The sequence below is a fragment of the Argentina anserina genome, chromosome 5 (assembly GCF_933775445.1).
Source record: "Argentina anserina chromosome 5, drPotAnse1.1, whole genome shotgun sequence".
Lineage (NCBI taxonomy): Eukaryota > Viridiplantae > Streptophyta > Magnoliopsida > Rosales > Rosaceae > Argentina > Argentina anserina.
The window spans coordinates 13,528,112-13,553,234 of record NC_065876.1 but is presented as its reverse complement, the minus strand read 5'-3'; the positions used below and the strand labels follow the sequence as shown (position 1 = coordinate 13,553,234).

Below are 25,123 nucleotides of genomic sequence, written 5' to 3'. Positions count from 1 at the left end.
AGGTGAATATATCAGACGATTTAGAACTTCCGATTGTCTGATTCATATCATATAGCGAGGATGTTGATATTATATATGAAGCACCATCAACATTATTGTTGTGAAATTGCTTGGAAGCACCTTTTTTTTGGGTCCGAAGAAATTGCTAGGAAATTGTTGCAGGAAGAAAAGGAGAGAGCAGATAGATAAAGGGCTGACTTGGGCAGTTGGGCGTTAAGATACAGAGAGAGAGAGAGAGAGAATGTGGTGTCGCGGCATCCAACAACATCGAAACTGGATTTTTTCTTCCTCTGATCAACGCCTCAATACTAATGTTGCACCAAAAATGAAAAGGAGAGAGACCTAATTGATGATTCTTTCTAGCTAGACATTTCTTTTCCAGATGAATTAAAAATTGCAATGTGAGAATCACTATGTTTGCATTTTCATATGTGACACATAAGTAAGAGGGGGGCAAAGCATTCTGAAAACAAAAACAGAGAGGGCGGGAGAGGTGAGAGAGATGATAATAATGATGAAAAATCTTGTACATGACCAAACATAAATTATTGCAGATTTGCAGAAGCATTGAATTCGATCTTGATCATAAACACAAAAGCCAAATACAAAACAGAAGACAAGGAGAAGTCAATACCCGAACCACCACCCTTGCAGACTGGTAAGGTCCATCGTCTTTAATAAAGCTTTCAGAACCTGACCAGAAACCAAGGGTTCTCTTATGGTGCGCTCTTGACTCCTTCATTTCAATCAACCATACACACACAGCAAAAACAGCAGTTATGATGCACAGCCTTCCTCACACCTACCACACAACTACCCGCCATCCCAATAGCTATCTTGATTTCTCTTATTTACCAAAACACCTCCCCACCCTTGTTCCCATTCACACAGAAACTACAAATTGAAAACCAAAAATAATGTTCATCCCAATTGCCAACCGTAGATGGAATATTACTACTTGGAGCTAGCGGCAGTTGGCTCGGAACAAGAGCCACCTCCCCCACCAATGTTGCCATTATCAGTAGTTGTGGTGGTGTTGCCGAGAGCTGAGATGATCTGCTGGACCGAGTTGCAAAGGTGGTTGTTGATGGCGGTGACGGTGGAAAGGTTGAGCTTTGCAGAAGGGTTAGGACTGGCAACAACCTGGAGTCCCATCGTCATCAGACAACCCGAGTTACGGCTGTTTTGGTCAGATGGAGATGGTGTAGTAGTACTCTTGTTAGTGGACTCAGCTGGGACAATGGCAAACCCTAGAGGAAGGAGGGGAATGCACGACGGGTCCTCTCCGCTCATTGCCAATTGGATGTCGTTCACGTCCATAGTTGCGTACACAACCAGACTTCCCGACTGATCGGTGCAGCTCTCTTGTAGCATCAGCTCTATATTCTGTGTTGAGTTGCTAGCTACCTGCATTTTTAGAAAAATGAAAAATATTATTTCTGATAACAAAGAAAGAAGGTATATGTTTAATAATTAGAGGGGTACAAGAAATTGAATAGACTGAAAACGAGGCTTAAACTATGTGGTCCCATAGACAATGATGCTACAATATGAAAATTTCAAGGTACCCTAGCTCCTTTTCTTTGAAGCTTGAAACATTAATGGTTCCTCTAAAGAAGTACAATTCATATATACTGAGAAACGAAATTGAATGATATAACTTACATTAACACGAAGAACCGAAATGCAATTTCCAGGATGAGAGCCGTTGGCAATGTGAGCCACTTCCTGTAAGGAAGTTCCATTGGAAAGAACATCAAGCTGAACAAATAACAGATGCAACAAGTTGAAAATTATACAAACTAATAGATGACTTATACTCGATTGATAAAATCAATCACTAATCAAATGAAGATGACTAAATGATACTAGCTAATACCTGAGCTCTGCGACGTTCATCCCTTAAGAGTTCAAAGACACGGTAGTGAGAATAAGGGAGCCAGGTGGTGGAAACTGCACTGAGAATGACTCCATTGGGTTGGCCAGCCTCTGAGACTTTCCTAGTGGTAATTCGAATAGTGTCATCTGGGGAATCCGAAAGAGCCGTCCATGCTTGCCCACCAGATGTGCTCATGTTAACACTAAATGTTCTTATCATTCTCTGGGCTAGTCTCATTAGATTCCTTCTTGCTTCAGGAGAAGGTATCACTGAATATATGTCGATGCCGGACAAGGAGATTCATATGTTAGATAACTGATAAACTCTAAAGGAATGCAAGGTCCCATATGCATGATAGATCCATAAACACTTACAGTAACACAACTAAGACATATCTTAATATAACCTAGAATATCTATCAGACAAATCTATAATCAAGAATCCGTTTGCACCTGGATCCATATGATAGTAACAACATTAAGGCGGACCCACTCAAGAATTGTTTTATCCATTATTTTGCTCAATCAACTCGTTGTTTAGTTGTGCATATCATTACTTGATTCTGATGTATACATATGTATAAATGTATATCATTCTTTGACTGTCATTACGAGGGAAAGAAGAAATATTCACCTCCAAGGTCTGTTATATTTCTGGCCATGAGACTTGCAACCCTTTCACATTGCCTTTGTAAAACAGCCAACCATCTATGAGCCCCGAAAGCCATCCCGCTATATACATAGTGACTGAATATTTGATGGACAGGCTTCTCCTCGACCTCTGCATGTTCTATCCATGTAACCTGCATAAAAACATTGTTCAATCACTGGAGTACTGTAAGAGAGTATAAAAAGCACTAACAAACCCTATAAATATATATATCTGCATGCCAGACTGCAATAAGAGCATTAACACAACGTTGGTGTGTACGAGTTGCATAATTGATTGTATGAAATATATATTCAAGTAATAGAGGCTACGTACCCTTGAGTATCCATTAGGCATATCTTGGATGAGACAGCCAGAAGGCCATCTCTTGTACCTGGGAAAGGAAGGTTGCTGGAAGCTACCATGGAAACTGTCAATTGGGAAATCAACAATTGCCCAACTTCCCTCCTCTTCATTTTGTTGACAATAACGCAGAAAATGAGTTCCTCGAGTTGGGATCAGAGGAGAAACAACTTGCAACTCCGCATACATCTGCGCAGTAAACAAGTAAATCAGCCAAATATATATGATCGTACAAGTAAATCAGCCAAGTAACTTTTTTATTAGAAGGTTCTTAATTGCTAGTAATAATGATGTAAAGTAGTTGTCTCACCAGCTGAAGTGAACCATTTGCATGACCAGAAGGATCTGCTGAGATCACTTGAACGATTTTTGCTTTGGAAACAATAGAAGGAAACAATTCCATCCACTTATTGCCATCAAGGAAGGCATCCACAAGATTGATGCTATTCATTATGACCACAGCAGTATCACGAGAAGATTCAGTTCTTGAACTTGAATTCTGCTTGAAGTTCAAAGGCCAAGGAAACAAACGAGCTCGTTCTTCAGCATTAAGCATTTCCATTCCATTCTCACTGTTTTTTGTCCAAAGAGGCTCACTAGCAGTGCACATCTTCACAAGTTCTTCAACTGAAGAAGCAGCGAGTTTCATTGCAAGCGACTTCTCATCATCCATCAACAGACCCCCTTCAGGGAAGTGAGAATGATCTGGTGGAAAAATACTCATAGGAATTATATGATGATCAGTACATGAACTCATCATTGGGTCTGGAAAATTCCTTGAATAGATATTCATGTCCAAATCCAAAGATTCTGCCATTAGAGGGGCTGCCTGTCCCATAGTTTGGAGTTGTCTGCCGCCAGGGTATCCTGAGAGGCAACAAGCTCGTTCCAACTGTATAATAAACAACTCTGTTATATATTCTCAAATGCATAAATAATTATAGATAATTATTGAAGTCTAAGGAATGCAATCTGGTAAGTCATGCATGCTTACAAGTTACAAGAGCAAGCAATCAATTATGAAGTTCAGATTGGAATTGTTCATTTTATAAATGATCGTTACTCTTTTTTCTGCTCAAAACTATTATATAACAAGTGTCTAACTACAAATACGAAATGACTATTGCTAGCAGTTCTGCATGTCTCCTTAATTATATTTTCATTATATCAGTTGAATGTACAATATCTGGTTTCTGAAGATTTGGTTTTAAACATTCAGGTTATTCAAGTAGGCAATACATTGAATTCATCTTGTGATAATCTTCTTGCTTAGTCTTTTTCCAATTCCTTCAGTTTCTTATCCTCGATCTAGCTATATTTCCACCCCCACATAGAGAAGGAAAAAAAAATAGATAAAAGAGAAATGCGTCGTTTGACTCATTTCTATATATCCATCTCCACATAAAAAATAAAAATAAAAAACAGCTGAATTCAGTTAAAAGTACATTACGAATCAATATTGAGCTTATTTTCCTAATGTAGTTAAATACCTCCTCTCGGAGCCGAGCGTTTTCGAGCCGAAGCTGGTGTTCATCCAAGGCAATGTCCCCAATAATAGCCGCACCTCCACAATTAGGGCATAAAATGTTGCGCAGCGCAGCCTGAAGCCTGTAATTCTCATTCTTTAGGGTATCATTTTCAGCTCTAAGCATGACATTATCAGCCCGGTCTTGTTGTGCCTAATAATCAGTAATTAAGTAGTCAGCTAAATCTGATAAACATCAAGCATATTAACAGACCCTGACTTGGACAAATTTGTAGCTTAGCTTTTACTGCGCATGCATAGATACGATGGAATACAGGCTGTATTATTAATTAAAAAGTGTGAAATGGTTTCAGAAAATACAAAGCGTGATTAAGTTTTTCATGCGTTTTCAGGTTTCATGAAATACGCGCTATCTTGGGACTCGTATATAAACTTATGGCTCGTTCGATCAAAGCACTAGACCACTAGTACTGAAAATGAACAATACGAAGAAATAAATGAAAGTGCTCCATTACCTTCATTTGGGTCCGGCGATTTTGAAACCAGAACTTGACCTGGCGAGGTTTCAGCCCCAGATCTAAGCTCAGCTTTTGCCTCTGCTTGTCATCTGGGTGTGGACACTCCTTGAATAAACTGCATGTCGAACATAAGACAAGAACATCATTGTCGACACGAAATGGTAGGTAACAAATTCCCCAATGCAGGATTTCAGTTTGGAACACTAATAGCGGAAAAGGGGATTGTGTTGGAAGTAGTACTTTTCCATTTCCTGGATCTGGTGAGCAGTGTGGCGATGATAGCGTTTCTTCTTGGCAGGCTGTGGTTGCTGTTGTTCTTCGGCCTCTTGCTCGTTGCCGGAAAATTTTTCTTCCCCATGTTCACTCCCAGACCCACTATCAATCATCTCCTCCTTGCGTTTGATCATAAGCCCATTTTCTTCTTTCTGCTCATGGAACTTATGTCAGAATTTCATTAAAATTTGAATCAACTAAGAAAATGGAAAAGGAACACAATGATTTACCTGAACGACGGAAGAGAAAGGCTGGTAAGGCATGAAATTGAAGTTAGGGTTCTGGATCGGCGAGGAAAACAAGGTTTCAGAGTTGACTACTTTCCCACCTCCCATTGTTGACATAACTTGGCAATCCCCATACATTATGTATATACACCGACTTCAGATCACTTGCTTCCAAAAACAAGAGTTTCTATAGTGCTGGAAAAAGCTACATGTAAAAACAACTTTTGTCAAGAAATGGTTTCGCTTTTCTTTTTCAGTCTTCACACTACACTACCAGTGAATTAGATTAAAGCACCCTCAACACACCCAGATCACAGAACAAAAGAAAAACATTACAGTTGAGAATATCTGGGCATGCAGATGAAAAAGACTTATCGCAAATCAAGACACCAAGGTTGGAAAATTCATCAAAAATGAGATATATATTTTCATCCCAAAAACAACACCAAGTAATGTTCTTCAACACCCCATTTCAGTCAAAAACATCAAAGAAAGATTTAATGGGCGTGAGTGAGAAAACACACCATTAAATACAGAGGAAAAGAAATTGTACCAACATAATTAAACGAGACCCTTACAGAAGAATAGATGGGCAGAGAATAAAGAGAGCATACACTTGTAGTTAGTGTCGGTGTTGTACGTTGGGAGAAGAATGAAAGGAGAGAAGCAAATAAGGCCTCTTGCTCTCTTACCCTTCTTCTTTGCTTTTGTTCTGTAGAGACCTACAGCTTCAGAAACCAGTATCACTCTCTCTCTCTCTCTCTCTCTAGGAGTACTGCATCGGCTATTATTGTGAATTTTCACATCGTCATAAATCCGTAATTTATTTGTTTACTGTGCGTGGTTAATGCTGGTTGACAGAAACCGATCGACGCCATATTTACTCGACTTCGACTGTTACACTCCACGTGTCCCTTTCTCCCTGGAAGACCTAAGCGTTTCTGTGTTCCTTCATCTTCTATCTTCTCCTCCATCGTCGTAATCATCATCATCATCTTCATCCCCAATCCAAGTCAAAAACCCTACTCATTGACACAGCCCACGTGACCCACAGTCGCGTCCGAAACACGCGACCTCCCTCATTATTATTATTATCGGTTTCTTTACCCCTGACGACGGTAAACGCAGAAATGGACTCCGGTTAACGAAGAAGATAGGGGAGTTTGACTTAAGTTAGGGCAGAGATCCTGCGGAGTCAAAGGATCCTTACCGTCCGTTTCTATCCGCGTGGGCCCCGCTTGAAATCTAACGACATTTGTCTCCCACCGCTCGGACAAGAGCTATTTAGGGTTTGGAGGCCACCGGGCCCTACCGGGAAGTACGACGACGTTTGACTCTCCGGTTGTACCAAACAATATTTGGGTCATGTCATGGCGTGGGTTTAGGATAAAGTTCCAATTTTTGAGCAGGTGATTTGAAGGATTTTACAGTACGAAAAAAATGTATAGTTTGGTGAACATCTTTAGAAGTTTATGGCCAGAAAAAGGTTGATTGATCGTGATGAAAATGATGGGAAATTAAGGTTCATTCTAAGGGGAAATTGCGCTACAAATTGGCTCCTACAAATTTTGTTAAATCTAAGGAGAAATTTTATCACGATAAGTACACCAATGTGAACCCTCCAATCCTCCATGCATGATTATATCCATCAGATATTAAATCAAGAACAAATTGTGAAGATCAATCTAGCATCTGGTTAATTTTCGTCTACTTAATTGGCAAGGACATAACATGTATAACCGTTGCTCATACCAATACCTGGATGTTTAAGCTCGCACTTAACCGTTGTATTGAAATTGATATTTTTAGCTAAAACGTTGGAATTATAACTTGATGTAGAACATATGGAAACAATGATTGAAGAGCAAATGGGCCATCCCAAGAAATAAAATATTACTACTATTCATGCCACCGCTGTGAGCAGTGGCGTAGTTAGAAATTTTGTTAAGAGTGGTAAAAAATTATATATAGTTTGGATTCTACAAATCAAATGACCAAATTATGATCATTTACGGTTTATGGGTAAGTGAAACGCTATTTTAATAAATGATTTTAAAAGGTTTTAGTGATTATGGACTATGGGGAATGTGAGTAAATCTCACTATGATAAAAGTCTACCATTGGCGGTGACTCATATTTTTGATTCTTAAAAAGAGTGAACTGTGACATTTAGATAATATAGTGGGTTGTGTATGTGTACAAAAATGGTAAATACGATACATATATATATATATGGGTTGTTGTATTATATAATGTTACGGTTTCTATTTAAATTATGAGATTGTATTGTTTTCGATTAATTGTGGCGGATGAGACCGGAAGGGAGATAACGTACCTTCCGGTATAATAGATTATTGGAGTGCCTATATATATATATTGTTGTGCAAGAGTCGCTTGGTAGTAGTACAATAACATGTGTGAATTGTTATATTGTATGTGGTTTTAACATTGAGTCTTGTTAAAACGTTTTCTGATCTTCGAACGTTGTTGGCATTAAATCCGAACCATGGCTTGGCCGGGTGTCGGTTACGATCAGTTAGAGCTATAGTCTGTCTTCCGGTGTACTGCATGAGGGGTAACATATGAGTTTCTTGGGTCTCATGAGTACCTATGTTTTTGAGTGATATTGGGTAACAGATGGGTTGCACAGTGTCTGTCGGTGTACTGCATGAGGGGTAACAGATGGGTACCTCGATCTCATGAGTACCCATGTTTTAAATGATTTGGGGTAACCAGATGAGTTGCGCAGTGTCTGTCAGTGTACTGCATGAGGGGTAACAGATGGGTTGCCTAGGTCTCATGAGTATCCATGTTTTTAAATGATTTTGGGTAACATATGAGTTGTCCAGTGTCTCATGATTACACATATTTTTAAATGATATTGGATAACAAATGAGTTACCTAGTGTCACATGAGTACGTTTGTCTTTAAATGTTATATATCATATTTCCTTTGTATGTGATATATATTATATTGTTGGTTTACTCATACGAGTTTAAAAGCTTACCGAGTTTGTGTTTACAATCTCGGTGCACCAATTCGATGGTGTATGAGATAATTCTGCATATGGGGATTAGCAGATTCAGAGGGCTCACTATGAAGATTTCTTTCTTCTGTTTGTAGTAAGGGTTGAGTGAATTTTATATTTCCATTGGTTATAATACTGAGGTATAAACTGGTTATGTATTATTCAAGTCGACTGAGTCGTGTTATGGACTCAGTTTCGAGACACTGTTATTATAAGATGATTTCAATATATTTGAGATTGTTTTAGAGTTTTCATAGCTTCAAATTCGAATTTTTATCATTCGAAATTTTCGGGGCTGTGACAGAAAATTCTATAAAGACAATGATTTGCTTCAATCTTATAATCTAGTCGAAAGTGAGTAAATTTATTATCACATTAGAGGGAGCAAAATGAATCAAATGGCTTATATTGCTCTTAGATCAAAGTAAAAATCCAAGGCATAACACAATTGTCAAGCTAGTGAGGAGGGTCAATTGACCCCTCTGGTGTCCATGTAGCTACGCCTATGGCTGTGAGCTACAATTAGAGCTAATGAGACCTTTTTAGCAATGAAACGATGACATGGTTCAAACTTGAAGAACAACTTTTAGTATTTTCTGATTTTTTTAGAGTTATTTTGTTTAGTTTGTATCTTATTTTAACCTATGACCTTCATTACGCTTAATATTTAGTGTACTAGGACTTTATATTAGAGCATCTCTAACGGTTTTGGCATTTTGGAGAAAAAGAGAAATTTTAGATAATATTAGGCATTTTCAACTCCAACAGGTTATGTATATCATTCTCCAAAATAGAGAAAATGATGTGAGAAAATAAAAGAATTTCCAAAATTGCAGCAATCTGCAAAATTTTGCAGAAGAAATAGCATTAAATGATATACTTTCTCTAATAACTCAAGCTCAATATCAACCAATCAATATAATAAAAAAATTGATTCATTTATTTCAAATTAGCAAATTAAATATATAAAATAATTTATGGTTATATAAGTAGGATTGTATAATATTTTATTTATTTGTACTAAATATCAAAATATGCAAAATGGAGATTGTTGGAGTTTGAGCATCAAATTTCTGGAGATTTTGACATTTGTTTTTCCATTTTACAGAAATTTTGCCAAACTTATTGGAGATGCTCTTAGTATTTGAGTCACCTCTTTTGGGCACTTGACATAAACTTTTCATATTAACAAAATTAGAGCTATCTCAATATTCCAGGTGGATTCCAAAATTCCTCGTGGATTTGAGAATTCTTATTCTTGTGGATTCAAGTGCCGTTGGTGAAGGATTCCAACGTGATAGCTCCCATGCATCACAACCATCACATTTAGGACCACATAATTCATCAAACTTTATTATAGTTTAGGAAAACTTTTAATGGACAAGATTTATTATAATTGAAGCTTATTATAGAGAATGGGAGACTATCTTTCCAATGAAGTACCAATGATCCATCACCTGGCGAGGTAGTCTAAGTGTGGATCTAGCTGACTGTTAGAGGCGGAACCCACCATGCCGGTTAGACGATTTACGAGATCGGTGCTTATGCTTGAAAGTATGACATTCATCATCTTCAACTTTAGTTGCATTTGAGCATATTTTAATTTTGGACCGTATTAACTAAATTGATCTAGGTATTGGTTTAGGATTTGCTTGCTTTTGAACTTGAACAAACTTAACTATGAAATTTGTCTTTCTCCCTTTGATCAGTTTATGTCATTTTGACCCCCCCCCCCTAAATGACAATTGGACCTCTCTACTTAATTGACTCCTAATTTACTATTACATAGAAGTAAAATACTATTAGCATATCCTTATTAATTTTTGCACATGTCGAAAACACATAATTGTGGCATAAACAACAATATAAACACAACTTAGAATGAAAAGGGCTGTACCTAGTTTATACTATACCTGAAAAACTAAAACAGAAATCCAACTAAACTAACTTCGACCTCTCACGTTGGAGCTAGTTAGGAATGTCTCCAGCATGCGTTGCCTCGTTTGCTTCTAGTTTGTTCTCCTTAGGATTAGTATGACAACTACAATGCCAACCAAGATTTTCCAGTGTCTTCCCTACTATGACTGGAATCTTCACCAACTCACTCAGCTCACACTCCTAGGGCATATATGCCAAACATGGTTCTTTCCTATCCCCGCAATGGCTAAAAAACTCCCAGCAGTAATTCCCTCAATGTGCAGCCCAATAGATGGCCCTGTTTTCTACACTTCCACATCCAACGCCTCCACGTACAATGTCATCCACAAGTTTCAACACCAGTGTAGGCTTAACGAGGTCCGATCCAGCCTTCTTTGGCAGCAACTCCGCCACCATCAACGCTAATCATTAGGGTTCACCACCACCAACACCTCCAGCGTATTCCTTGCCTCCACCACTACACACAACCCCTGTCAAGTCCTCAACTCCTAGCAACCATACCACAATCCTCTCAAAGATGTCTCTATCACTTTTCATAATAAAACGTTAGTTCTACTACTATACAAACATAAATTACAAATGATACCGGTCTTTAATGACGCATACATATATAGTGAGTATTAAATATAAATTATTTTCAATGACTAAAATTGTATTACAACATACACACGGTGGATACAAAATTTTCAGCTAATAGTGACATACGTGTTTATTTATTCAAAGAGTTAATTTCAGTTTACCCTCTTGAACTTTGGGTTGAAAATCAGATCACCCCTTAAATTTTAGATTTAATCAAATTACCCCCTTATACTTCGAAACGACATCAGATTAGGACACAGTTTGAATTTTTTTGGTAATCTGACGTCACCACAGTAGTAAAAACCGAAAATGGGGCCCACACACCAATTCTTACCCTTCAGAAAAAGGGCATACTAGACAATTTTTCTGTTTTAACTTAAGATAATATTTTTACCTCATCACATTCACACACCCCTTCTCTCTTTTGTTTTGGCATTCACCTCATCACATAAAAAATTCTCTTTGCTTGAGCTGAAAAACTAATAACTAGTTCCAGCATTAATACGTTCATAACAATTTAAAACCAACCAAACTACGAAATTTCCAAAAAATGTGGAAAATTCCCATAATAGCTTGTTTATACCTATTAAAATTAACAACCAAATTTAAATATATTAAAGTTTTTACATCCACAAAAAACAAAAAAGTATTATCAGCTTTAAAAGATTAGGCCTAATCATCTAATCATTTATGCAAAAGATTAGACCTAGCAACCATAACACATGTCTCATGGTTGCACAAAAGAAGCACCTATGAAGCTCTAATTCATAACTTTGGCTGTTGACCTCACTGAAGACCCATAGTGCTCTATTTTCCATTATTTCATGCATTATTTTGAATCCTAACAGAAGACCTTGAAGAAGATTGTGAAGCTTGTGTTGCTTTACCCTTGCTTGAAGTAGCATGACTAGTGCTTGCACCAGCCTTTGAGGGTCTTCCTCTTGGAGCAGATGCACTTGCAACCATTGATGCAGCCTTTTTTCATCCCTCTTTTTCTGCAAGCATGATTTCATACACATTGAATGCAATAAAATCATAATTTAGCAACTCTCACAATGAATTCTCCCACTCACAATTTGCATCCAATGCAATTAAACATCACCAAATATAAAAAACATAGGCAACTCTCACAATCATTTCTCCAAAATCAAATGTAACATAACAACTGTATTCTCAATAAAAAAACATATCACATAACAGAATTACCTTTGCTGCCTCGGCTTTCTTTGCTAACTTGGCTCTGAGTTCATTCTTTGTTTTTAGGGGCTTTTCTACACCCTTTTCCTGGGAAAAGTAATCAATCTCTCAAACATAACAAATTGAATTGGAAACAAAAGAGTAAAAAAGCATGAATTTATATACCTGAGCAGATGATCCCTCCCTATTATTCAGCTTTCGCTTCTTGTGTAACGACCCCAAAATTTCGAGCCTAAAAACTCAAAATTCTAAAGTCGTTAAACACAAATAATCTCAAATAAACCGAAATCATTTAAGTGTAACAGCGGATCAATTCTGAGTTCTCAATACAACTCAGACAACCAATTATTACAACCCAAATTATAATCCTTACACAAAATGGAAATGTAATAATTCTCACAAATCACTCACAAATCTCACAAATGAAAATACACAAATCCTCACACACGAATCCATGCTAAAATCTTACCACAAGTAGGATCCGAACGACTTCGAGCCTCTGTAGTCGTCACTCAACCTCCACTAATCAGCACCTGCAGAATTATCCCCTACACCATCGAATTGGTGCACCGGGATTGTAAACACAAACCCGGTAAGCTTATAGCTCGTATGAGTAAAATCACAATACAGTTCGCATATCAATATATATGAAAGATCACAAACAACAAATATAAATGCCCCCATGAGCCAATGGTCAGCCCATCTGGTTGACCCAAAGAAATATGAAATAATAAGCTCATGAGGAAATTAAGTAACCCTTCTGGTTACCCAATGCATTTATAATACGGGTACCAAGAACGCTGGTACACATCTGTTACCCCTCTCGTAATACACCGCTGATATTGGGTAGCCACCCGCTACCCAACATCCAAAATACACCGAGTACCCATGTGCAGATAACCACCCGTTACCTCACATGCAGTACTAAGGCAGACAGACTAGAGCTCTAACTGTATCGTAACTTTCGCCCGGCCAAAGGCTAGGTTTCGACTTGCCAAACACGTACAATAATCTCACATCATATTGTACCAAAATCAGGTCCGAAGACAATTCACATTTTAACAATCACAATGTTAAAAATCACGTACAATAATCACACATCATATTGTACCACACATCACGTCCGAAGACAAATCACAATTTTTAACATTCTCCGTGATAAACTCATGTACAATAATCACTCATCATATTGTGTAACGACCCCAAAATTTCGAGCCTAAAAACTCAAAATTTTAAAGTCGTTAAACACAAATAATCTCAAATAAATCGAAATCATTTAAATGTAACAGCGGATCAATTCTGAGTTCTCAATACAACTCAGACAACCAATTATTACAACCCAAATTATAATCCATACACAAATGGAAATGTAATAATTCTCACAAATCACTCACAAATCGCACAAATGAAAATACACAAATCCTCACACACGAATCCATGCTAAAATCTCACCACAAGTAGGATCCGAACGACTTCGAGCCTCTGTAGTCGTCACTCAACCTCCACTAATCAACACCTGCAGAGTTATCCCCTACACCATCGAATTGGTGCACCGGGATTGTAAACACAAACCCGGTAAGCTTATAGCTCGTATGAGTAAAATCACAATACAGTTCGCATATCAATATATACGGAAGACCACAAAACAACAAATATAAATGCCCCCATGAGCCAATGGTCAGCCCATCTGGTTGACCCAAGAAATATGAAATAAAAAGCTCATGAGGAAATTAAGTAACCCTTCTGGTTACCCAATGCATTTATAATACGGGTACCAAGAACGCTGGTACACATCTGTTACCCCTCTCGTAATACACCGTTGATATTGGATAGCCACCCGCTACCCAATATCCAAAATACACCGACTACCCATGAGCAGATAACCACCCGTTACCTCTCATGCAGTACTAAGGCAGACAGACTAGAGCTCTAACTGTATCGTAACTTTCGCCCGGCCAAAGGCTAGGTTCCGACTTGCCAAACACGTACAATAATCTCACATCATATTGTACCAAAAATCAGGTCCGAAGACAATTCACATTTTAACAATCTCAATGTTAAAATCACGTACAATAATCACACATCATATTGTACGCTTTAAAACTTTCACGATATCACCACAATAAAAATCATAACAGTATATTATATAGCAAACTCTATATATTCGTATTTATTACCATTTATACAATATATACATAGTCCACTATATCCTATACATGTCATGTTTCATAAACACCTGAAGAAATACGTACAATATTCTCACAAACTCATGCTCAATTTTCCGTCACCGAAATGACTATTTTATGCATTAATAACAGTACGTAATTTAATGAACTATATATATATTATGTACCTATTACCATTATACTCTATATATGTAGTCCACTAAATTATATACATGTTATAATTCATTTGATAAACACACTTGCAAAATGTTGAATCACCGCGAGGGTAGATTCGTAAATTCAGTGAGATTTTACTCACCTTATTGACTTGAGCGTAAATCCTCAATTGCCGATGATAAATCATTTCCTCGATTTAACGATCACCTTAAAAGAATAAGAAAAGAATTTAGAATCGTTTCGTAAACCTTTAAATGCCAAAACAGTAATAAACGGTTACTGTTCAGCTATTTTGGTTTATACGAAGCTACTGTTCACTGTTCACTATTCACGGTTACTGTACAATACTCAATTAATACGTATTTCTGTACGTATAAGTACTATATACGTATTTCTGTACGTATAATTATTATGTACGTATTTCTGTACGTATAAATATTAAATACGTAATTCTGTACGTATAAATATTAATACGTATTTCTGTACGTATAAATATTAATACATATTTCTGTACGTATAAATATTAATACGTATTTCTGTACGTATAAATATTTAATACGTATTTCTGTACGTATAAATATTAATACGTATTTCTGAACGTATACGTACGATTTAAATGTAAATACAAATTCAGTAAATAAAATTTACTTAATTACCCTTTTACGAAATTACTTTTTACATTTACTGAAAGTAATTTCTTTTTACATTTACCAAGGGTAAAATTTAATTACATTTACCGTAGTAATTAAAAATTACATTTACATTTACCGTACACAGTAAATTACCAAAATACCCCTTCAGTCAAAACTAATTACACCGCCTCACACGGCGGCGCGTGTGGCACACGCGCCACCTCCGGCCGGCAGCGCGTGGGGCCCACGCGCCGAGCCCAAAACCGGCGCGTGTGGCGCCACCACCACCCCAAAACCGTCCTCCTTTCTCCCTTCTTCCTCCCTACGACCCTAGGCCGCCTCCTACTCCTCCCAATCTCCTCCACGCGCCGCCTAAGGCGGCGGTCCTCCATTTTTCCACCTACACATCCGATCCTCCTCCAAAACCTTCCAATCGATCTACAATCTCCCAAATCGATCCCCAAACATCCAACAAACACAACATCAATTCAATTACATCAATATTTACCTAGATTACTCGGTGGAGCTTCGGCTCGAGGTCGGTGTGAGATGAGTCACCGATCGTGTCGATTTCGACGAGGAGGTGTCGGCGCGTCCCTTCCCTCGAGCGTAGGTGTAGCAGGATGGAGGTGCACCTGCTCTACACCCTAGCTTCGTCGGAGAGAGGCTTGAACAGTGGCGAGTTGTTGCGGGGGCAGAGGAGTTAGGCGTCGCTCCTCGGTGATGAGAGGAGTCGAGTCTTGCTCGGAAGGAGAAGGAGTCGAGCTCGTGGGTGCGTGGAGGCCGGCGGTGAGAGACACGGAGGTCGGGGGAGAGGGCGATTCAGAAGGGAGAGAGGGCGAGAGAGAAGAGAGAGAGAGAGTTCGAGGGAGAGCGGCGGGATGAGAGAGAAGGGGGAGAAAGGGTTTCTGATTATGGAAACCCTAATCCCATAATTATCTATTTATACTAGTTTCCAAATCGGAAACTAACTTCCGACGTTAATAACTTTTACCTCCGACGTCCGATTCGAACGCGTCACATATACACGAACTCGTATCGACGAGCTCTACAACTTCCGTGAAGAAAGTTTTCACAACCGAGCGACGAAATAAAAGTCGATAAATTCGTTCGGAAACGTAACGTTTTCTTATTAAACGTTCTCGGAGCGTTTCCGTTCCCGTTTCGTAACGTTTGCAAGTAATCACATTCGGTTTAAATCAAACTTCACAACTTAATAGAATTTAATTCAATCGAATATCGTTTTGAAAAATTGGGGTTATTACATATTGTACGTTTTAAAATTTTCACGATATCACTACAATAAAAATCATAACAGTATATTATATAGCAAATTATATATATTCGTATTTATTACCATTTATACAATATATACATAGTTCACTATATCCTATACATGTCATATTTCATAAACACCTGAAGAATTACTTACAATATTCTCACATACTCATGCTCAATTTTCCGTCACCGAAATGACTATTTTTAATGCATTAATAACAGTACGTAATTTAATGAACTATATATATATTATGTACCTATTACCATTATACTATATATATGTAGTCCACTAAATTATATACATGTTATAATTCATTTGATAAACACACTTGAAAAATGTTGAATCACCACGAGGGTAGATTCGTAAATTCAGTGAGCTTTTACTCACCTTATTGACTTGAGCGTAATTCCACAATTCGCGATGCTAATTCCTTTCCTCGATTTAACGATCACCTTAAAAGAATAAGAAAAGAATTTAGAATCGTTTCGTAAACCTTTAAATGCCAAAACAGTAATATACGGTTACTGTTCAGCAATTTTGGTTTATAAGAAGTTACTGTTCACTGTTCACTATTCACGGGTACTGTACAATACTCAATTAATACGTATTTCTGTACGTATAAGTATTATATACGTATTTTTGTACGTATAAATATTAAATACGTATTTCTATACGTATAATATTATATACGTATTTCTGTACGTATAAATAATAATACGTATTTCTGTGCGTATAAATGTTAATACGTATTTCCGTACGTATAAATATTAATACGTATTTCTGTACGTATAAATATTAATACGTATTTCTGTACGTATAAATATTAATACGTATTTCTGTACGTATAAATATTAATACGTATTTCTGTACGTATACGTACGATTTAATGTAAATACAAATTCAGTAAATAAAATTTACTAAATTACCCTTTTTACAAAATTACTTTTTACAATTACTGAAAGTAATTTATAATTACATTTACCGTAGGTAAAACTTAATTACATTTACCATACGTAAATAAAATTTACATTTATATTTACCGTTACACAGTAAATTACCAAAATACCCTTTCAGTCAAAACTAATTACACCGCCTCACACGGCGGCGCGTGTGGCACACGCGCCACCTCCGGCCGGCCGCGCGTGGGGCCCACGCGCCTTCCCCGACGTCGGAGCGTATCACACCACCTCCGGCCCAAAAACCATCCTCTCCTCCTCCTCCACCTTCCTACGGTCTCCGATCACCCATAGATTGCCCCATACTCCCTCACGCGCCGCCTTAAGGCGGCGGTGTTCATCAATCTCCCCTCCCCTCCGATCTCCTCCACAAATCATCCACAACATCCACAATACACACAACAACATCACAACATCACAACATCCATATTCAATCAATCCATACCTTGTTTGATCCGTGGGAAGCATCGGGGAGGATAGGCAGCGGCGGGGAAAAATTGCAGAATCTTGGCGACGTCCGAGCGGCTTGGCGACGGCGGGGCACGGGCTGGCGAGCTGGAGGGTGGCTGAGGGAGTCCTTGCGGCGACGCTGGGCTGGGCGGTGCACTTCACGGCGGCTCGGAGACGGCGAATCGAAGGGGAGAATTTCGGAGAAGGAGAGGAGAAGAAAATCGGGGAGAGAGAGAGTTGAGAGCGGCGGGATGAGAGAGAAGAGAGAGAAAGGGTTTCTGATTATGGAAACCCTAATCCCATAATTATCTATTTATACTAGTTTCCAAATCGGAAACTAACTTCCGACGTTAATAACTTTTACCTCCGACGTCCGATTCGAATGCGTCACATATCCACGAACTCGTATCGACAAGCTCTACAACTTCCGTGAAGAAAGTTTTCACAAACGAGCGACGAAATAAAAGTCGATAAATTCGTTCGGAAACGTAATGTTTTCTTATTAAACGTTCTCGGAACGTTTCCATTCCCGTTTCGTAACATTTGCAAGTAATCATATTCGGTTTAAATCAAACTTCACAACTTAATAGAATTAAATTCAATTTCAAATATCGTTTGAAAACGAGGGTTATTACATCTTGGGAGCCTTAGGAGTTGATGCCTTAGGTGGTAGATGCCTATGACATGTCTTGATGTTGTGCCCCAATTCATGGCACATACTACATTTCAAAGATCTCTACCGCCTTCCAAGCTTAGGACCATCACTATCTTTATCGGAAGCATCTTTTATCCTTTTGGTCTTTGGCCTACCAGGTTGTCTATTGTATTGTGGTGGTAGGATTGGAGGTTCATCACTTGGATTCCACAAGTCCATCCCATTTACAGGCTGGATTGTGTTAGAGTAGATGGCCATGTAGGTCTGAGTCATGTAACAAGCATCCACATAATCTTCTGGCTTTTGTCTCATAAAAATAATGGCAGATATGGCATGTTTACAAGGGATCCCAGTTAGATCCCATCTCCTGCATGCACACTCCCTTGCAGGCAAATTCACCACATATTTGCCACCAGTGAAGCTTATTACCTCAATGCTCATACCCCCAGTGGCTTGAGGAGTGCAATCTGATCCAGCTTTTACTTTATTTTTCTCTAGGATCATCCTCGGATTGGGGCAGATTAGATCTTTCACCTTGCTCATCTTCTCCTTCCTGACAGCAATCCTCTTCATCATCCTTACCCTAATTTCTTCAAAGCATGAAATTACTGGTTTAGATCTAGCAGGTAGGATAGCAGCGTTAAAAGTCTCACACAGATTATTAAGCAACATATCACACTTCAAAATAGTTTTAAAGTGTGCTCTGCACCTGTTCTTTGGATTTCTATCTGGATCTGCAACGTGTAACAAGACAAGAAATTATTACAGTAGCTATATAGAACTAACAAAACATGAAATCAATTTGATAGCACAAACTTATAAAAACAAGCGTGAGATGGATAATAAATTTTTAGGATGAAAAAAATGCATACGTTTTAGCTTAGCCACTCATACGCTTTCGGGTCTAGTTGGTTCATCATGACCATCTCTTTGTTGTAATAGGCCATGGTTGTTGACTTAGCAATTGCCCATAGCTGGTCTTTCTTATCCTTCCCATGGAAATGATTGTTGAAATTGGTCCACAAATGCCTAACACAAAACCTATGATCTGCTAGTGGTAACACATCTTCAACTGCACGCTGCAACCCCTTTTGTTTATCTGAGATAAAGGTGAAGCCATTTCCATCTCCTTGGATATCTAAATCATTGACCAAAAGTCTCATGAACCAAACCCATGAATCCTTATTCTCGAGCTCCACTTGAGCATAAGCAACAACCCAGGTCTGGTTATTAGCATCAAGACCAACTGCTGATAGGAGCTGACCACCGTATGGACTCTTGAGATGACACCCATCTAATCCCAAAATAGGTCTGCAACCGTCCTTGAATCCTTGCTTAAGTGCTCCTAAGCATATGTACATCCTCTTGAATACGGGAAATTGTTGTGTATTGTTGAAGTCACACTTGATATCCACAGTCGTATGTGGATCAACCCTCTTCAACTCCATAGCATAATCTTGCACCCTTGCATATTGTTCCTGCATACTTCTCTCAATCATATCAAGAGCAGCCCTCTTAGTCCTATAAGCTTGCTGGCGTGAAACTGGTGTTCTTAATTCAGAAGACATAAGAGTTTCAAAAGCCTCTAAAACAAGGAAACAGAAAACAGAGAACCTGATAAGTATTTGAAAATGAAGTGTAGGAGAATATGAAGGAGAATTTATGGAGAATTAATACTTGTTGACATGCCAGGGTTAAGTCTAATATGGTGTGAGAATCTTTCAATTAGATATGGTGTTCTCACCATCCTGTTCTCCCCAACCCTATAACAACTATGATCTCCAACATACTTCCTAATCTGCAAGGTGCTCTCATGTTGCATCCGACTAGCAGTTAATTCAAAATCACAATCATTAGCACCACAAATGGCCTTAATTCTGTCACCATCACTCTTATAAAATAGGACCTCCCAACCATCTTGAATTGCTCTCTCTCTTAAGGCAGCTCTTAGTATCCTTGCTGTTGCAAACTTCATCCCTTTGCAAAACCAGGGGTTTTTCATATCGGTCTTCGGATTAAACTCTGGATCATTATCACCATCAACATCAGAATCAGAGTGTATCGCATGGCCTATCTCTTCCCCATCCGAGTCAATAGCCTGAAACATTGGTTCCTCATCTTCAAACTCTGGCCCTACATCATGGTTACTCTCATTGCTTGTAACCCCTTCACTGATATGCAACACATCATAATCTACACACCCATCTTTTTCTGTTAGCCAATCAAATAGAAAATCATCATCTACTCCATACCTTATATACTCATCATCATCTTTAGCAGGGTTGTAGTCAACATCATCTGATTCTGAATTATCATCATCATATATTGAGTCATCTTTTTCAAAGTCATCATCCAAGTTACCTTCTGTAACCAGGTTAGTTTTCTGCTTACCCTTACCAGATTGATAAACTATGAGGGCCTGACTCTGTTTACTTGGAATATCTTGCCTTAGCAAACTAGGGAGATCTCCAGTCCTCACAATTGTTCTTGGTTGCCTTGGGGAGTCAGGGAGCTCCTCTATGACAACCCCACTACTACCAAAACCACTGGCTTCATTCAAAATGCTGAAATCGTCATCTTCTCTGTGGTATAGGTATAAAATGATCAGCCTTACTTGTGGCACACAACAACACATTTTCAACAAATCGTTGTCCTTCTTCAGCAAGGTAACATGATCATCCTCAGATCCTATATAGTAGTAATCAATCTTTGTCCCATAATAAGAAGGATTCAAAGTCATCACCATCACATCCAACTCCATTAAGTCCAGCTTCTCCTTGTTCACACTATCAAAGTATCCAATGCTTCCACCCACATATTTCTTCTCCACGTGATCATAATATCCACCATGATATACTTTTAAAGTGAAGTGCCCTGGATAAACTGCAATCATGCACACTTCTAGTTAAGATAATAAGATGACTTGTAATTAAATGTTAAATAACCAACTACTATAAGCATATTACTAGTGGTTGAAATTGTTTAATTAGTAAAACTATTATGTTTTTTTTTTGCACTCAATTAGTACATCTTTGTGTATATTAAGTAACACCATGTTGACTTGAAATTTGAGGTGGGAAGGTGTACGAATTCAAACTTGGTTATGCACCAATGATTTTTATCAGCAATATATGTCACAGCTTTGCAAATATTTCTATTTTCTATCATCTAGTCATTCACAAGGAGAAGCTGCTGAAATAATTATCTTCTTTGGATGAGTTCCCTCAGCTGGGTAATTTGTTTAATCATAAATCAATTTGATCAACAACAACATTTACTACTTCCATAACAAGTCAAACTAGTTATTTCTTTCAAAACATTTTATTGACAAAAATGAACTTGAAAAATCTAAGAAGCCCCGTAAGGCTAAGATCTATCATTAGAAGACATCTCATATATAAAAGCCAAATAAACCATCTTGGCATTTAATTGAGTATAAAATCTACATAAGACATAGACCTCTCATACATAAACTGATGTTGCTTTCAGTCTAACTGAGGGCAAACTGAACTACTCAAGAAGAAACCAAACAGAAATAGTAAAATACATAAACCAAAGAGTAAACTGTATAATACGAAATCTTAATTCTCACAACCCCAAATTCAAAGTTCCCAACATCTAATCTAATAACATAGACACACAAAAAAACTAAAAACCCGAAATTTTCCCCATATCATTAACCAACAACAGCTAAATCGAAACCCTAACTCACCATAATTTTGGACTTCCTCTGATTTTTTGCTTCCATTTGGCAAGCAGAATACCCAATTGTCATCCCCCGCCATTTCGTGTTGATCTTTAAACCCTAAATTGTCCAGAAATCTGGGTTTCAGGTTGATAGAGAAGAGAGAGAGAGAGAGAGAGAGAGAGAGAAAACCTTTTTTGTTACAAATCTGAGTGGGAGAGTGAGAGAGTGGGTTTTGGTTTTTTGGTATATTTGTAAGAGACTGAGAGATAGTTTCATTTATCCTCAGATAAAATTTTCATGAGGGTACTTAAGTCATTTTAGAAAACTTTGGTTTTAATTGCTACAGGTGACGTCAGATTAGGAGGAAAATTCAAACTTTGTTCTTTTCTGATGTCGTTTAGAAATACAGGGGGGTAATATGATTAAATCAAAAGTTTAAGGGGTAGTCTGATTTTCACCCCAAAGTTTCAGGGGGTAAACTGAAAAAAACTCTTATTCAAAATAGAAAATAATCATAAACGATAACATTCCATAAAACTGGCCCAACCAAAGCAAAAACTATATAAATTAAAACCTACCGCAAAAAAAGGAAAACTTTGAACCAAAAAAGAAATGGCTCTGAATCTCGTCTTCACCTCACACTCGTCTCTCTTCTCCAAACCCCTCAAACCCCTCTCATTTCCAACCCCAAAACCCCAATCCCTCTCTCTCTCCTCCCCAAACCCTAATCCAATCTCCAACCTCTCCTCCTTCCGCCCCCGCTCCTCTCTCTCCGACGACTCCCCCACCGACCGTCCCGCCAAAATCACCGACGAGTGGGGCGAGCCAGCCGATCCCGCGCCGGCGGAGCCGGAGCCCACTATCTCGGAATCGGACCCTCCAGTGAACGAGGACGAGTGGGGAGGAGGTGATGAGTATGTTGAAATCGGGAATGGAACTCCGGCGAAAGCTGAGGCTGAGAGCGCGGTGGTGGTGGATGAGGAGGAGGTGGATTCTAAGCTCACTGAGCTGAAGAGGTGCTTGGTGGACACGCTTTACGGGACTGAGTTGGGCTTTCGGGCCGGGTCGGAGGTGAGAGCTGAACTGGCGGAGTTGGTTAACCAGCTGGAGGCGGCGAATCCCACTCCGGCGCCGACGGAGAACCCGGGGCTGCTTGATGGCAACTGGGTTTTGCTGTAAGTTCGATTTCGCTGTCTGAGTTTTTGGTTAACAAGATGCATTCATAGGTTTCTAAATGCATAGATTGATACATATAGAGTGCAAATGAGTAGATATATGGTTGAAGACACTGTGATGATATAACAGAATTTTATAAGTTTAGGGGGGGGGGGGGGAAATGGATGCAGATATGTGTGTGTGTGTGTGTGTGTGAAATATTGGGAGGACTTTAGAGACATAGATTGCATTTTTCTAGTTCCAAATGAAGTGGAAGAGTTGGACTGTTGGTATTTTGAAAGAATCAGGCTTTACTTGTATCAGAATCTTTTTGAAATTAGAATATTAATCGATATGGTTTAGATTTTGTAAGCTGATAATATCATTCACTAGATATAAATGTTTTATACACTTGAAGGTTAAGATTGAGAATCAATTTTGATTGCTTTAATATTTATGTTGTCATTTCTATTTCAATAACATCATAGCTCTCTTTTCTTGAGTTAAATCAAAGGTGCAATGTAATAGTTTTGTGTTAGAGTCTTTATATTTCATTAGTATTGCTCTGGAGAACTGCCTTGTGTATTTGAAGTTGAGGTTGATGCTGTTATAGTGGCCAAATTTAAATAGCAGAAAAGCGTTGGTACTGGTAGGGTTGAGAAAAAATTCTTGTGTCACTTTGAAATCAATGTGATGTATCAACTATGTTTCTCAGACCTTTTACAATTGATAAATGCATTCGTTCTCTTTTTTATTGTGCTTTATGTCTTGAAACAGTTTGATAATTGAAGTCGATTGCATTGTCCTGATATCATCATTTATTTTATTAAATCAGGTACACTGCATCGTCCGAGCTGTTGCCACTTCTGGCAGCAGGTAGCACACCTTTATTGAAAGTGGATAAAATCAACCAATCAATTGACACCAGAAGTCTGACAATTCTGAACTCCATCACATTGTCCGGCCCGTTTGCTACATTCACTTTCAGTGCATCTGCTAGTTTTGAAGTTAGAAGTCCTTCAAGAATCCAGGTATAGCTTTATATCTGCATACATGATAGCGTGCATACTATTATAGGAGTTGATTGGTACTTCAGTTAAATAAGTAAATTGTCAACAACTTGAGCAAGTTATTGAGTATGGTGAATGAGTTACTAGAACCCTAATAGTCTGCTATCAATATATTCAGGTTCAATTCAAGGAAGGCACCTTTCAGCCACCAGATATAAAGTCAAGTATTGAGCTCCCACTTGATGTTGAAATATTTGGGCAAAGAATCAATTTGTCGCCTGTCCAGCAAGCTCTCAGTCCTCTGCAGGAGGTTGCTGCGAGCATTTCAAGAACCATCTCTGGTCAGCAATCACTTAAGGTTCCCATCCCAGGCGAGCGGACACAGTCCTGGCTTCTTACTACGTACCTTGATGAAGATTTCCGAATCTCCAGGGGGGATGGTGGTCTCTTTGTGCTTGCTAAAGAAGGAAGTCCTCTCCTAGATCAGTAATCTGGTACACAATTATGTTTTTGATACAAGCAATATACATAATAGTCCCTTGCTTAATCTTTACTATGAAATTCCAAATATTTGTCTTTGTATGATATTGTATATTATAATTGTTTTCAGATAAATTAAAGATGTAATCTACATTGCAGTCTTGCAGACACAGAATAAAAACCACCAGTAAGGAAGAAGTCGAATGCTTCATTACTCTTAAGATCCTTTATGCCCCTTGCTTTTAGAGACTTGGTGCCTTTTTCGCCAGAAGGTGCTAGGCTCATATATTCCTAATCAAGGTTAGGCTTGAATAGTTGAGTACAAAGTCGACCAAATTAA

The 25,123-nt window shown here is 38.3% G+C and overlaps 2 protein-coding genes across 2 annotated transcripts; one reads left to right on the top strand and one right to left on the bottom strand.

The window, feature by feature from the left end:
* Positions 1-954: 954 nt before the first annotated feature.
* On the bottom strand, positions 955-5,532 carry LOC126795179 (homeobox-leucine zipper protein HDG5). The gene is made up of 10 exons (XM_050522018.1): positions 5,398-5,532; positions 5,135-5,319; positions 4,892-5,009; positions 4,381-4,569; positions 3,201-3,782; positions 2,864-3,079; positions 2,513-2,681; positions 1,880-2,148; positions 1,666-1,761; positions 955-1,407 (listed from the first exon to the last, which is right to left on the bottom strand). Exons 1-10 carry the CDS (start codon positions 5,530-5,532, stop codon positions 955-957), a joined length of 2,412 nt encoding a protein of 803 aa, XP_050377975.1.
* Positions 5,533-22,738: 17,206 nt separating this feature from the next.
* LOC126796178 (plastoglobulin-1, chloroplastic) lies at positions 22,739-25,004 on the top strand. The gene is made up of 3 exons (XM_050522943.1): positions 22,739-23,313; positions 24,129-24,324; positions 24,482-25,004. Exons 1-3 carry the CDS (start codon positions 22,751-22,753, stop codon positions 24,791-24,793), a joined length of 1,071 nt encoding a protein of 356 aa, XP_050378900.1. The 5' UTR covers positions 22,739-22,750; the 3' UTR covers positions 24,794-25,004.
* The last annotated feature ends 119 nt before the right edge of the window (positions 25,005-25,123 follow it).